The sequence below is a fragment of the Leguminivora glycinivorella genome, chromosome 14 (assembly GCF_023078275.1).
Source record: "Leguminivora glycinivorella isolate SPB_JAAS2020 chromosome 14, LegGlyc_1.1, whole genome shotgun sequence".
NCBI classification, from domain to species: domain Eukaryota; kingdom Metazoa; phylum Arthropoda; class Insecta; order Lepidoptera; family Tortricidae; genus Leguminivora; species Leguminivora glycinivorella.
In genome coordinates this window covers 12370349-12386992 of record NC_062984.1, presented here as the reverse complement: position 1 = coordinate 12386992, position 16644 = coordinate 12370349, and the positions used below count along the sequence as shown (strand labels likewise).

General features: G+C 38.1%; 1 protein-coding gene across 1 annotated transcript in view; it reads left to right on the top strand.

The window, feature by feature from the left end:
* LOC125233555 (protein eva-1 homolog C-like) overlaps positions 1 to 16644 on the top strand; it is a 108473-nt gene that overhangs the window by 61507 nt on the left and 30322 nt on the right. Inside the window, exon 3 of the mRNA XM_048139609.1 lies at positions 5002 to 5140. Within this exon, the coding sequence (XP_047995566.1) occupies positions 5002 to 5140 (139 nt within the window). The remainder of the gene's footprint in view (positions 1 to 5001; positions 5141 to 16644) is intronic.

The window sequence follows — 16644 nt, the reverse complement described above, 5'->3', positions numbered from 1 at the left end:
CAGCACAAATATCGTCTGAATATCTGCGGCTTTACCCCATAACAGAATTCCATACGACATAACACTATGGAAGTAACCAAAGTATACCAGCCTGGCCGTCTCTACGTTTGTTAGCTGTCTGATTCTCCTTACTGCGTAGGCAGCTGAACTAAGTTTGTTAGCTAAAGTAGCAATTAGTAATAGCCTTGTTTTGATTAGACTCGAGGATAAGACTGACAAAATTCTTTTTACACTACGTCGGTGGCAAACCAGCATACGATCCGCCTGGTGGAAAGCGGTCACCGTAATCTATGGACGTCTGCAACTCAAGGGGTGTCACACTCATGGATGTTCACGCCTTCCTAGTTATAGTTAGGAATTAATTGCCAAGAACCTGATAAATATTTTCTAAACGGAATATATTAGAACTGTCATAGCCATATAAATTTAAAGTTGGGTGTCCATACTTCGAACTTAGAGGCCTGCAACAAAATGCTTTTAGATTATAATTAGGTATCTTCAAGAAACTCATTCAATCCAACAGTAACAAATGCCCCGGTTGTCCTTATTTATTTCATTATGCTTTTCTGGTCCCGTAGCCGAATGGCAGTTCTGCGACGCGAAACGAAAACGATACGCCGCAAAAAGGTAGTCTGGCTCTGTCGCGCTAATCCGCAAGAGCGATAGAGATAGATAGCTACGCACACTGTTCTACGTATCTAAATATTGCCTACAGGCAAGTGCATAATACTGATTATAAATTTCCGCTTTATTCATTATTTTCGTGGGAACGGCCACTTCATCCTGTTAAACACTGATAAAATTTCACATATATAATACATATATGTATCTAATACTCTTATATGACATACCTACACTATCCAGAATGTTGATTTAACTATATGAAGCATGAAATTATAATTTAATAATATAATGTACGTAAAATTTTAAGAAAAAACCGCTTACTTTTGAGAAGAGCCAAAAAACAAATTGATTTGTTTAAAATAATTTGGAGACTACTTATTTTAGTTGTAAGTAGCAATGTACAATCCACGTACGAAATTGAATAGGTAATTTGTAACACGTCTCGATCAAAAACCCAAGGAGTGTTTTCTACAACTTGTTGCTCTTGCATCGTAATTATTAAATTATTAGTATTAATCAATTCACAACCAATTAATTCAAACGATTACACGACCGAAGCCAGTGTTTTCAATCGACATGAGTTTTAATTTCCTCTTCACATTTGTTGTCACGTCGAAACTTCAAAGGGCTATATGTACTGAAAAATGTCGTTCAATACACGTGCGAACAGGAAATTCGTAACTCGTGACGATTTAAAACTCTCCCTCCGGTCGTATATTAATTACCGGGATTCGAACCCAGGATCGTGGTATAGCAGGCAGGGTCACTACCGACTGAGCCAGACCGGTGGTCATGTGAATGCATGTTTAATATTGATTATCTACCTAGAAGCGAGGCAATGCGAAATATTGAAGTAGGTTATAATCGCAATCCTATTCTATTTTGGAATTTAGCCAACATTAATTTTATCACTGTAATATCATTTTCATTTATCCAGCATAACATCTCTCTACTAATAAGAGTGCAACCAACAATGCAAACGAGGGTCATTTCGTTTTTCTGGCTCTGAGTTTTCATTTTATTATCATGAGCATTATGCACACAATGTTGCTCACTCGCAGAGAAATAAGAATGTCATAATCCATCAAAATTAACTTAATAAAATATTATTTGTAGCATAAACACGTGAAATTTTTATTAAGACTTAACGAAAAAAGGAATTTCGATAAATTAAAACACCGAAACCGGTATTTTAAATCGACACGAGGTATGAATTTCCTTTTCGCATTAGTATCATACGACTTTCTTCCCGTGGGTGTCGTAGAAGGCGACTATGGGATATGGGTTAAATTGTGGCGTAGGCGAGAGGCTGGCAACCTGTCACTGCAATGTCACAGTTTCGTTTTCTTTCAATTCAACCCCTTATTTGCCAAGAGTGGCACTGAAGCTTTAGTAGTTTCATGTGTTCTGCCTACCCCTTTATGGGATACAGGCGTGATTGTATGTATGTATGTATCATACGATGTTTTTCAGTATAGGTTGTACATGTACAATTATATATGGTCCTCTGAAATTTCGACCTGACAGGAAATGTATTGAGGTTTATACCAAAAGCAAGGTTTCTTGCTGGCTGCCTTACTTACAGTAGTCTATGCTATGACATTGACGTGTTCTATTTTCCTACTTAATATTTTTCATTCGACTCATGTAAACAAATTTTCTTTAATATTATAAATAATGTGAGCGTCAGGACCCCTGGACCACTACAGATATTTGATGTTTAGTACATACTAAAATTTAGTACCTATTTGATACTATTTGGTACCTGAGTACATATATTTGGTACCTCCACTGATATCGAAAAATCGAGCGAATAAAGTGGCCAGACATTCTGACGTCAGGATGTCTGGACCATTTTTGGTTTACATAGTTCTAGACAACACTACTAATTGATATCTTAGTCAATATTTACTACCTATTTGGTACCTGTCAATATATTTTTTTTAAATTTTTTTGGCGTACCAGAAAAAAGTTATGACGGAATTTAAAGTTGTGAGCCCAGCCGTGGCGTAGAATAGAAGTATGTAGCGCCTGTCAAAAGAATGGGATCTATTCAATACAAGCAGTTGGTTAAATCACATCTTCTTGAGATGCAGCGCAAATTTTTATCTCCCTCCTAAAGATAAGCAAGCCAGCGGTACCCACTCACAGACACGCAAACACACACACACACACACACATACACGCACACACACGCACACACACACACACACACACACACACACACGCGCACACACACACACACACACACACACACACGTCTAGGTATAGAGTACAAGCCAGCATGTATATCTGTTTTGTTTTTCTTAAGATTGTTTTTAACATACCTTTTATATTTTAATCTTTAATTTATAATATCAATTACCTATGTAATGTAAAAGCCTATCAGCACGGTAATTTGTTAACCTGCGACCGATCGATCCTGAAGGTCCAGTCTGAAAACCAGCGCTAGGCCCTCAGCTTGGCACATGCTGAGATTGGAACCAATTGCCAATATACTGTATATATCACTTGTCTAGTTAAGTAACATTTAGTATGTAAGATAATATGTACTGTACTTAGCATGTAAGGTTACTTGTAAGTTTTTTGAGGCAATAAATAAATTCTTATTCTATTCTAAAATCCGCCTGCCCTCCTGCGCGCGTCAACTTAAATAGGAATTTAGTTTTAGGCACTCGCACATCATCTCTACTACTGACTAGTGGCATTAATATAGTCGAAATATAAAAGTAATTAGTGTAATTACACTAGTTTTCCATTTTCATCCTGAGAGACCTAAACACGTGGCAACAGTTGGGCAAATTCTAGGGGGGAAATAGCATAAACTATTATAATTAACAGCGTCATTGGTAATATTGGTATATAGGATGTATTTTGATGATGCGGACCAGTCTATGGTCCAAGAGCTCCGTTATAGGGGTTTATCATATAAATAAACCACTGCTTTCGGTAACATTTGTTTTTTGCATCGATTAGTGTCAATTATGAATAAATACAAACATCAAATCAATCATCTACTATCAGTAGTCACAATGCCGCCAAATCTGCCATACAGCTCTACAGCTGCTGAACAGTCGCAAAAATGACCGGCTGTCAGGGTTAAACTGATTTACAAATTTCTCCGCCAGGAGATGTCTCTCTGGGACATGACATGACATTAGACGTTATTGAGACTGTAGGAGGTTCTCTCAGGAGGAAAATGGAAAACTAGTGTAATTACTTTTATATTTCGACTATATTAATGCCACTAGTCAGTAGAGATGATGTGCGAGTGCCTAAAAATAAATTCCTATTTAAGTTGACGCGCAGGAGGGCAGGCGGATTTGCCTCTATTCTTTTGACTGGCGCTACATACTTCTACGCCACGGCTGGGCTCACAATTTTAAATTCCATCATAACTTTTTTCTGGTACGCCAAAAAAATTTGAAAAAAAATATATTGACAGGTACCAAATAGGTAGTAAATATTGACTAAGATATCAATTAGTAGTGTTGTCTAGAACTATGTAAACCAAAAATGGTCCAGACATCCTGACGTCAGAATGTCTGGCCACTTTATTCGCTCGATTTTTCGATATCAGTGGAGGTACCAAATATATGTACTCAGGTACCAATAGGTACTAAATTTTAGTATGTACTAAACATCAAATATCTGTAGTGGTCCAGTGGTCCTGACGCTCACTAAATAATATATTTATTTACGTGGAGCTTTATTATTTCCGTGCAACCTAAACGCCGGACCATTTGCGCTACTCGCCCGTAGCCCGAACAAAATGAATCACTTTGCACACTAGAGCGGGCAGAAAACACCATCTGTGTGCGTAGCCGAATGCACAAACGCTCACGAAACGCTCACGATAATATCTCTTTCGTAGCTATCTATCTCTATCGCTCTTGCGTATTGGCGCGACAGAGCCAGACTACCTTTCTGCAGCATTTCGATTTCGTTTCGCGTCGCAGAAATGCCATTCGGCTACCGGGCTTGTACTGAAAACATTATTACTGCCATCAATAAAATCAATGCATACATATAATTTAGTCAATATAGGTAGTTCTCCAATGTCTTTCATTTCTTTAATATTGTGCTTCATAGTTTTTGTCCGCGACTTCGCTCGCGTTAGAAAGAGACAAAAAGTAGCCTATGTCACTCTCTATCCCTTCATCTCCACTTAAAAAATCACGTCAATTCGTCGCTCCGTTTTGCCGTTAAAGACGGGCAAACAAACAGACACACACACTTTCCATTTATAATATTAGTATGGATGTTTAAAAAATTTAATGTTTTTTTTTTCTTCCACGAAAGTATATACAATACTTAAATATGTATAATGTGATTTTATGTTCATTACCTTTAAAATTTTATTTTCCATTGTTTCAGTACTCCTTACTACAAACAGTAGTGGAGGCATGTCAGAAGAAGAAAAACTGCCAATTCAGCACAGCACTGATGGCGGGTGCCCCCGATCCGTGCCCTAAGGCTAGGAAGTTCGTACGAGTGGCGTACAAGTGTCGACCATGTGAGTACCTCCTACTGCCTTTTTGGACTAGTCACTCCATAGTATTAAAATTAAAATTTTGAAAAAAACCCCCGATTTTCATGAAACAAGGCTAAGAACACTCCCGAGTAACTCAGCTTTCAAACATAAAAAAACTAAATCTAAATCGGTTTATCCGTTCGGAAGCTACGATGCCACAGGTAGACACACACACAGACAGACAGACAGACAGACAGACAGACACGTAAAACTTATAAGACCCTATCGTTTTTGCGTCGGGGGTTAAAAAACAAAAATAGCTTCCCGCTATCTTTCTCAGTGTAGGTACATAATTTTAGGGCATATTTCATATGAGTATGTAATTATGTATACTTACATACTTATGTACTTTACTTTCGCAAGCGCTGTTTGAAGCTACAATAGCTACATATTTATTCAAGGGGATGAAAAACTGTAGCACATTTATTTATTGAATTAAATAGTTACGACGATACAAGGTATCGTAAAAAATAAGACAAAGTTATAAATTTTCTTTCGTACTTGAAGTATGGCGACGCCGCCTCATTTGGCATCGTACCACACATATGATGGCAAACATGCGTTGTAATACCTAACTACAAAAACCTGAAATTATAACATGTAGATTAAGTAAAATAAATCGTACTTTCTAAATAAACAATGCCCATCAATCTACTTGAGGAACGAGACTTTTAAAACTTCCAAAAGCGTCGAAATGATCTTTTTCTCTGAAACTTAGTTTAAGGAAAAATTAAAAAATATATTTTTTAATACAGTTGCTCAAAAAGTGCCCGTTTTTTGGCTGTTTAGCGTGCGAGAAGTTGTATTTTACGAACTAGTGCGTAAAAAGTATATACGTTCCATTTTACGACTACTTACCGAGCTGTTTTCATATTAGTCTAGTTTACTAAGACAGAATAAAACTATAAACATACTATTAAGTGATTAATATTTAAAACGTTAATATTTCATATGTAATTGTTTACTTTTAGTCATACTAAACATAATTTATAAAATGGTTTATACTTTGAAAAATCGGTCATAATGAGTCGTGTAAACAGAACATGATTGGAACGAAACGCGTCTTCTACTGTCAAAGTAGAGGCGTCTACCATGTTTTAACTTAATGCACGTTCAAAAAACCTCAATATGTTACGCGATTAGTCATAATTATTTTACGTTATTTGCAATATGTCGGGGCAGAAATGGATCGATTAAATTAAAATGTAGTTGTACATTAAACAATCGTCCCAAATCGTAAATGTTTATGTTTTTATGGCACCCAATGAAATAAATTATGTTAGATGAATAGCAAACTCGAAAATATGCACGCAAGTTTAAAAGCTTCAAAAATACGCCTTTGGATTGTCAAATAATCCGTCAATGTCCATGGGAAAATTGATAGTTCGGATTATTTTATTTCGTTGTAAGTAAGTAGTAGTAGTGTTTTTTCGCAACTGTATTAAAAAACGTCGTTCGTCACACGTGCGAGAATGTCATTCTTCACTCGTCCCGAGATTTGCCACTCGCGTGCCGCTCGTGGCAAAATGTCTCGGGACTCGTGAAGTAATGACATACTTCTCGCACTTATAACGAAATGTACTATTACTTGCAGTTTAAACTGCAAGTAAAATATATTTCCCATTGTTTAATTTGCATAGAAAGAAAAGGGCATTCTGGACCAAAACAGGGTTATTTACACCCTATCGACAAGACTGCTATCCCATTTCACACAGTGCATCTAGATTGTACTGGCCCGTTCACTACATCTAATGAAGGTTACAAACACGTATTGTTGATAGTTGATGGTTTCACTAAATTTTGTTTACTTAAACCACTTAAAACATTAAATGCTCATGAATTAATACCGATTTTAAGAGAAACCATCACACTATTTGGTACACCTTCATTAGTAGTCACTGACCGTGGCACTAACTTCAGCTCTAGTCTGACCCAAAACTTGTTTAGAGAATTGAATATCGAACACCACATGATAGCTACTGGCACCCCGCGAAGCAATGGTCAAGTAGAGAGATACGTGGCCACTGTAACTAATATGTTAAACACATTACGCAATGAATCGTCAGATTGGCCGAACGATCTTTGGAAGGTTCAACAGTCAATAAATACAACTGTCCAAAAATCAACCGGATTTACACCCTTAAGATTACTTATAGGTGTAGAAGCTAATATTCCTTGTGTCCAAGTCCGCCTAAATGAAGTTCTTAATCAAGATGACGAGCCTGCTATTAACGTGCAAGCCGACCGTGAACTTGCCAGACAACGTTTAATTAAAATATCTGAACAATTTAAACAACGGTTTGATTCAGTGCGACGAAATACACAAAATTATAATGTAGGAGACTTAGTTTATGTCAATCAAGACCATAGGCGTAATGATAAACTAGGACAAAAGTTTAAAGGACCTTACGAAATTAGCCGTGTACTTGCGAATGACCGCTTCGCTCTGAAGGGCATAGGTAATTTGAGAAACATAATAATTGCTAAAGAAAAATTACGTTTTTGGCCAGGAGAGTGGGTAGAGGAAAACATTGCTGTGGAAAATGCCATTAATCAATGAAGTTATTATAATTAAGTATGTCAAATATATATTTGTATGAAATGATATATTTTTTTTTACAATGTTTAATTATATTATTGTCATTAGATGTATAAAAAAAGAAAACCGCTGGTCGGCCACATACTTGGTACCGATTAAGTCTCACTGGCAGCGTGTGAATGCGATCGGTATATCTATGTATGATTTGGCATTTATAATCAAAACCGCTGGTCGGACACATACTTGGTACCGATTAAGTCTCACTGGCAGCGTGTGAATGCGATCGGTATATCTATGTATGATTTGGCATTTATAATCAAAACCGCTGGTCGGCCACATACTTGGTACCGATTAAGTCTCACTGGCAGCGTGTGAATGCGATCGGTATATCTATGTATGATTTGGCATTTATAATCAAAACCGCTGGTCGGCCACATACTTGGTACCGATTAAGTCTCACTGGCAGCGTGTGAATGCGATCGGTATATCTATGTATGATTTGGCATTTATAATCAAAACCGCTGGTCGGCCACATACTTGGTACCGATTAAGTCTCACTGGCAGCGTGTGAATGCGATCGGTATATCTATATGTATGATTTGGCATTTATAATCAAAACCGCTGGTCGGCCACATACTTGGTACCGATTAAGTCTCACTGGCAGCGTGTGAATGCGATCGGTATGTCTATGTATGTTTTGGCAATTATAGCAGATCATAATATATTAATTATACAAATATACGATGTGTGTAAAACTCAATTTGGTTGATTTAACTATACATTTACTATCTAATTGTAAAATTAAATTGACTATCTAATTGTACTTCGAGGACGAAGTACGGTCAGTATGGCCGTGATAGAATATGATTATATTTAGTTAATAATAATGTTTGAGGTTGTTGTTTATTAAATAAAACGAAGGTAGTCGTTATAAACTAATGATGATTTGTATGAAAGTAACTCAATTGACAATTCGTGTCACTACCTGTTTATTTGATCAACAACAACCAACCAACTGGTTAGTTAGTTAATTATTAACTGTATTATTTAAATACTGATAAATAATTGTAAAACATGGTAAAAAATAATATTTTATCAATATTATATTACAATTTACATATTTTGGTGGCCCGTTTAATGTAATTTTGTAAATACTTGTATAGAAAGTATCATGTTTGACTACTCGCCTTGAAATGCATTTCCCTCGTTTCTGATTGGTCGAGGGGAATGGCACTAATGGCGTGATCGTTGTGCATAAATAGCTAAGTCAAGGCCTAACAAGGGGCATTCACTGAGAAGTTGTTGAAGTGTAAAGTACCACCGAAATCGTAAGTTAAGTACCTTTTTATGGCTATTAATATTGTGAATTCAATTGTATATTTATGTGTTTGTTATCTTATGCATGATGGGTAATCCTTTAAATTATGGAATAAAAATGTGGAATATTTAATTGATTATCATTTATCTATTTTCCTGAAACTAAAGCCCACTTAATTAGATTTTACCGTAAATATACTTTTAATCAAGACGTAAGTATTTGATTGTTGTGAATAGTTTATTTAACGTCCGTTTAGATAAAATTCCTGAATGAGCATATTTATTAGTCTGCTTTTAATTAATTATTAATTGCTTAATACATACCTGACTAGTTATTGTTCGATTCTTAAAAAAATAGATTACAAATGCACAAACGCTAACGAAACGCTCACGATAATATTATTTATCAGAATATCTCTTTCGTAGCGATCTATCTCTATCGCTCTTGCGTATTGGCGCGACAAAGCCAGACTACATTTCTGCAGCGTTTCGGTGGCAATCGCGTCGCAGAAATGCCATTCAGCTATGGGGCCTGTATCAACTAGAGTTTTATATTTACAAAAGCCGTGAATATATTGCACGTAAATCAATAAAAGCTAGCCATGCGGATCTGGACAATCTTCGGACGTAGAACAAAGAGAGGATTCAATATCGGACTGATAATGGCCACAGTAACTTATACAAGTCAATTCTAACTTGCACTGATATTGTCATGACATGTGAAGAATGTCATTTGGATATCATGTTTTACGCTCGTGCTTGCTCGTAGTTGTTTGGCGCAGGCGAGACGCACAATAACCAAGTTACGTCTTTCGGATATCGTTCTGATGTCGATGTAGATTTGTATTGACCTGTTAGTCTTTATGAAAATAATGGGAAATCTGACCAGCCATTCAGTGCTGTAGTTCCATTTTGAGCTGGCAATATGGCCGTTTCGTATAAATAATAGATGCCTATTTTACGACCTTTTCCACAGACGCTCTGTGTTTTTATGGTAACTTTTATATATGTTGTTATTGTTTTGTAAATTTACCACAGACTGAGAAACTAAGTCATACAGAAGGGCTGCCAACATCCTCAGCAGCAGATTATTAAGTAGGCTTAATAATCTGATTTCAATAATATTAAATTCAGAAATAAATATTTGAAAAAAGACGACATCGGAAACGTCTAATTTTTAAAAATCCCGATGCACCACAGATAATGGTGGCCAACAATAATTCAGAGGTAGAAAACCATGGGGGTTCATTCTAATCTCGAGAGAGGGCGTTTTTATGAGCACTCCTGGAAAGTGTACTGATGTGATATTTTGTTTCTAACTGACATACACATTTCGAGTGACTAATTAAGAAAAATAAATGAAAATCTGAAAACGTTCGATTTTTAGGATTCCTTACCAAAAAGGTACAAAAGGAACCCTTATGGTGCCGCTCTGTCCGTCTGTCAGATTACTAAATATCTCAACAACTACTCATGCTATTGATTCGAAATTTTGAATAGTTATAAACATTGTTCAAAATCCCGATGCACCGCAGCGCAGATAATGGCCAACAATAATTCAGGTAGAAAACAAAAGGGGGTTCATTCAAATCGCGTCAGGGGCATTTTTATGAGCACTCCTGGAAGTGTACTGATATACTACTGATGTGACCTCTTGATTCTTACTGACATGCCCATCTCGAGCGACGAATTAAAAATCTTTGGGCTACTAAACAATATATTTATTAAAAGAAAAACAAATGAAATTCTGAGAACGTTCGATTTTTCAAAGTCCCGAAGCACCACAGAAAGAAAACAAAGGGGGTTCATTTTAATCGCGTAAGCGGGCGTTTTTATGAGCTCTGCTGCAACTGTACTGATGTGACGTTTTGCTTCTAACTAACGGGCCCATTTTTGCCGACGAATAATAATTTTTGGGTTATTAAACAATAAATTTATCAAAAGAAAAACAAATGAAAATCTGAGAACGTTCGATTTTTCAAAATCCCGATGCACCGCAGATAATGGCCAACAATAATTCAGCGGTAGAAAACAAAGGGGGTTCATTCTAATCGCGTGAGGGGCGTTTTTATGAGCACTGCTGGAAGTGTACTGATGTGATTTATGCCCTGTTAATAAATTCCTGGACGAGGTCGCCGCCCCGGGCGCGGCTGATAAGGTGCGGCGACTACTCATTAGGGCAACTGTCGGGTTGAACATTGCGAGGCGTCCACACTATGCTTGATTATTTTCGCAAAGTTGTAATACTAATTACAACTTATGAGCATACATCGGGGTTTGGATGCGATAAGGTTTTGTAGTATATATATTACTTGGTTTATAGTAACTATGACTCAATAATATTTGACTTAGTAACGGCCCCAAAATGCTTGAAATATTATAATAGCGTCTGTTTTAACAGGTTTCATCTACCTATTTTTGGCTAATGACAATCATGCCATTATCTTAACCTTAATATTTAGTTTTAATATTTAATAATTAATTTGTATAATGAGCATTAACGAAATGAAAATATTCCTTTATTCTATCTTATTATTTTTATTTGAATTAGGGTGTATAGCTGATTGGCGAGCTGAGTAGCACATATATCGGTTGCCGGCTAGATAATATAAGTGTTAATAATATAAGCTATGCGGACGATATGGTGCTGCTGAGTCCGTCGTTCTATGGATTGCAACAACTAATAAAAATATGTGAAAGGTATGCGGTTACACATGGCTTAAGGTATAATGTCAAAAAAAGTGAGTTCATGATTTTCAAAGGTAAAAACAAGTTGCCCCTGTACATTCCACCACTTCTTCTAAACAATATGCCTCTAAAGAGGGTATCAGAATTTAAATATCTGGGCCATGTACTAACCGAGGACCTTAAAGATGACAGGGATATAGAACGTGAGCGAAGGTCACTGTCCGTTCGTGGCAATATGCTGGCCCATAGATTTACTCGTTGTAGTGTTCCTGTAAAGCTTACTCTTTTTAGAGCCTATTGCCAAAGCTTCTACTCGTGTGGTCTATGGGTCGGTTTTACGCAGCGGGCGTACAGTGCACTTAGAGTGCAGTATAATAATGCATTCAGGGCATTGTTGAGGCTCCCTCGCCATTGTAGCGCGTCGGGCATGTTTGCGGACGCCGCTGTCGATGATTTTTATGCGATAATGCGCAAAAAGTCGGCGTCCGTAATAAGACGTGTGCGAGAGAGCGGCAACAGCATCCTGCGGATGATAGCAGACAGGCTGGACTCGCCCGTCCTTGGCCGGTTCGTGGATCTGCACGTGAGGGATCCGTGAAAGTATTGTTTATTGTTTATTGTTTGTGTTGTGTTAATATTTTATTTTATTTGTACTAAATTAGTCTAACATAGTTATTAAGTTTTAGAGCTACTAACCATATTATGGAACCTGTCTTCTGAAATAAATGATTTTTATTTTTTTATTTTTTTTTTTTTTTTATAGTACCCTAATCTATCAAATCGAGTGTGCTTAACAAGGCGAGGAGAAAGGTACAGTCAGCACCAACATTATTTTACAGCTCAATGAAAAAGAATACTGTGTGTATATTATGTAGAACAAGACTGTAAATATCCGATTTTCTAGAACACGAACCGTAGACCTTTGATAAAATATTCCAGAATTCTTAATTATAAAAGCATGTTTCAATAATTGTTTATCATTAGAAATAATGCCAATATCAATGACATCAGTAAGTTGTTTCCTCAATTTGAAATGTTCACGGAAGCTAAAGAAACCTGCGTACGTCGCTAATGAATGTATTTTTTCTTTCTGCGTATCCAATTTAATTGGATATTGATGCAATTGCGTATCAAAGGTATCAAAACATCAAGGTATCATTAAGTTTCTTAAGCCACGAGTAGATTTATGGGGTATTTCAATTTTGGATCGTGTCATGTTAAATACATATAGTCACTAGCTTTTGCCAGCGGCGTCGCTCGCGTTAGAAAGAAACAAAAAGTAGCCTATGTCACTCTCTATCCCTTCAACTATCTCCACTTAAAAAGAAACACGTAAATTCGTCTCTCCGTTTTGCCGTGAAAGACGGTCAAACAAACAGACACACACACTTCCCCATTTATAAATACTTGGTATGGATAAATACTTATGTACCAAAATTGATATTTATTTATTTATATTTATTTTGTTATTTGTACGCATTACGGCAAGTAACGTCTTGTAGAAATACATATCTTGCAAGATATATACTTTTTATTAAAAAAAAATCATTTAAATAGAATTACAGACCTTGAGTCCATATTAAAATACAACAATTAACACAAATTAAATTATAATGTAAAATTAAATTAAATTATTGGTAAAATTAAAATTAAAACAAAATAAATGAAAACTAAATTACAATGTCTACTGGATATTTACATTTATGCTATTTGGCCCATATATGGGAGACTGGTGCATGTACCACTGACAACCAGTGTCCCATAAATGGACCGTCAATCCTGTCAGCGATGACTGCCAGCAGGGCGTTGCTGCTGGCGCGCACGCGGCGCGCTGCGGAGGTCGCTCTCTTGTGCATGCGATACGATACGATTGCCTGCCAGCCTAGCCGAAGTGACAACCGTTGACGCTGCGTGGCGATCGAAACGCAGTCTGCCTCTGTCGCGCCTCTATAGAATAACGATAGGGAAAGCTAGCTTTATGAAGCTTAAGCGACTTTGACTAAGCAGCCAGTTGTCTACCATAGTTCTGTTAAAATTATGTGCTTAATTTTTTTGTCATGAATTTCTGATATTTTTTGTATTGGTGTGCTACTGTGAGCATACATATTAGTATACTACTACTGTTATACCACTAAAAATATTTTTTGATTAAAAATACCGCGGGAGCCCTAAAAAAACTAGCGCCCTGGCATATCTTATTCATTGGTATAATGCTTAGCGGCATTCATTTTGGTTGTGATAGAAAATTTTATAATACTTATAGAAAGTTTTGTAATCACTATCACTACATAGTATAAAACAAAGTCGCTTTCTCTGTCCCTATGTCCCTATGTCCCTATGTATGCTTAAATCTTTAAAATTACGCAAAGGATTTTGATGCGTTTTTTTTTAATAGATAGAGTGATTCTAGAGGAAGGTTTACGTGTAGGTATAGTACCCGTGCGAAGCCGGGGCGGGTCGCTAGTATTTTATAATAAGTCTCTTTATATGTAAGTTTTCTGTAAATGGCGAAACTCTATTACTATTAGTAGCGAGGCAAGCCAATAAACAGTGCATGTACACCTAGGTAGAATCTTGGAGATTCGAATATATTGTACCTAACACCTATTAATGTAAACCCAATATTCAAATGCAAATAAATAATTCACTGATTTAAACTTTCACGATTATTACACATAATTATTTTTAAAAACCGGGACTTAATCGCGTATAACTACATATTAAACTGACCTCCAACGTTTCAAGGACGGCGTTGTCCCCGTGGTCTCGGAGAAGACTGGCTTGAAATTTATTTATTTATTTATTTATTTGAAAACATATTTCAATGACATTACAGATAATCCAATGCGTCATGAAATTAAATTAAAAAAAAACAGTAAATAAGAACAGTAAAAAAAAAAAAACATTACAAAGAAAAAAGTATTATGACTAAACAATTGATTTGGGCGATGACGGAACAGCGTGGCTCCGTTGCGTCGTTAGCCCCGGTGTAGGATTCGGCAGGTTGCCCCGGAACCGCCGAAAAACTACACCTTTCGGCCAGAAGTCTGCGCTCGCGATGGTGTCCTGCAGCGGCCGCGGCACGCGCACTACGAACGAGCTGAAGTGCACATAGTGACGCGACTGTAGCTGGTGCACCCTCAGCGTGTAGCCAGTCTTCCGGCGAACGTACTCCACCACCTCGTCAGCCACGGCGGAGTAATGAAGACGGGACACGTAGAGCGCCTTACTCGGAGTTGCAACTCGTAGACCAGAATTAACCGGCTCTGCGGTGCCACACAGAGTTTTACGAGGTGCCCCGCGCGTCTTCTTCTTCCGTTCCACCAGTGTGAATCCCTCCTTATCTACTTTAGCGCGGGAGGAAATTTCTTCCAGTGGTTCTTCACACCCCTTATTAGGTGCATTGACCCGGCTGGCTGCGACGAGCTGACCGGCTGCAACGCCAGCATAATCACGCTGACGTGGTTTCGAGGTCACAGGGGGCAGCCGCGCGCGCAGGGGGGGCGCGCGCGGAGCGGCGGCACGTGCTGAACTTTTCAGCGTGTCAGCATCGCGCATACTGACCGACTTAGCACTAGTGTCAGTCCGAATATCATTATTAATAATATTTGAAACCGCCGACCGAATTGGAGCATTACGCAAAGTAGAGACTTCATTGCGTAATTCGGCTATTGTGATTAGGCTGGCTTCAAACTTAACTTTAACTTCCGCTAGACTTGATTTAAGGGCCACGATTTCCTTAACCAAGCAGCGAATATCAACACGATCCGGATCACATGATTCACATGACGGCAGGATGGTATCCGTCGCTACAAACTCCGGAATCCGGTCTTCATACTCCTTCAGGATCTTCTTAATGTCTTGAAGGGTCTTCTCCCCGGTTTCATCACCTCTCCGGTGAGGTACATATGTGCCGACGATCCCCAGGGACTGGCACAGCACTTGCTTCGCTTGGCAGATGTCCTCGATGGTAAAACTCGACGCACGAGAACTTATCTGCATAGCAGCAGCCGCATCCATCTTTCCTTCCAGCAACAGCTTGTTCTTCAGTTGTAGAAAGGCGAGGAATTCATTCACGATGGGTTGACTCGACTTGGAGTGATCCATCGCGTCAAATCGTTAGCGCGGCTACAAGCCGCGCTAATTCGCAATTTATTTTAATTACTCGTCAACGCGTCTACGTCGCTGCGCGCATTGAACACGACTCGACGAAAATGACATCAACACCTTCTGACAGCCGCGCGAGTTTTTCGAACTACCCGCACTTGGTTTTGATTATCAACTTGAACTGTTTGCGCACTAGGGATGTTACTCTGTCGACATACAACACTGACGATATTCGATTTAACGACTGTCGATATTATTTTCGGCTTACACTTATTAATGACAGGATTCCATGTGGATGAGATCCTAAAACCTTCGTCCCGATTGAAATTGCGATGTTTTTTGATTTCAATGGCTTCACGCACTTTTCTACTGTAGAAATGGCGTTCCGTGGAAAGGACTTTAGGGTCATGTAGTTCGATCCAGTGGTTTGGCCCTGACTCTAACAAATGTTCAGCCACGGCAGACTTGTTGACCTGACGATTTTTCACAGCCGCGATGTGCTCCTTTACCCTTTCTTCTATGGTGCGCTTAGTTTCTCCAATGTAGGAGCTACCACAACTGCAATCAATTTTATAAACGCCAGATGATTGAAACGGTATGACGTCCTTAGGTGATCTTAGGCTTCCTGCAACTTTGGATAATGGCGTGTACACCGTCTTTATAGAGTACTTTCCAAGTACTGTACCAACCTTATCCGTCACACCTTTAACATACGGCAGAAATGCCGGTTGTCTGGACACCTCAGGACGTTTCCCCTTGCCTTCCGTCTAGGTTGCCACTTTTTATTCTTGTACCCGTTCCTTCTAAGCACCTCCTGAATATGTGACAACTCATC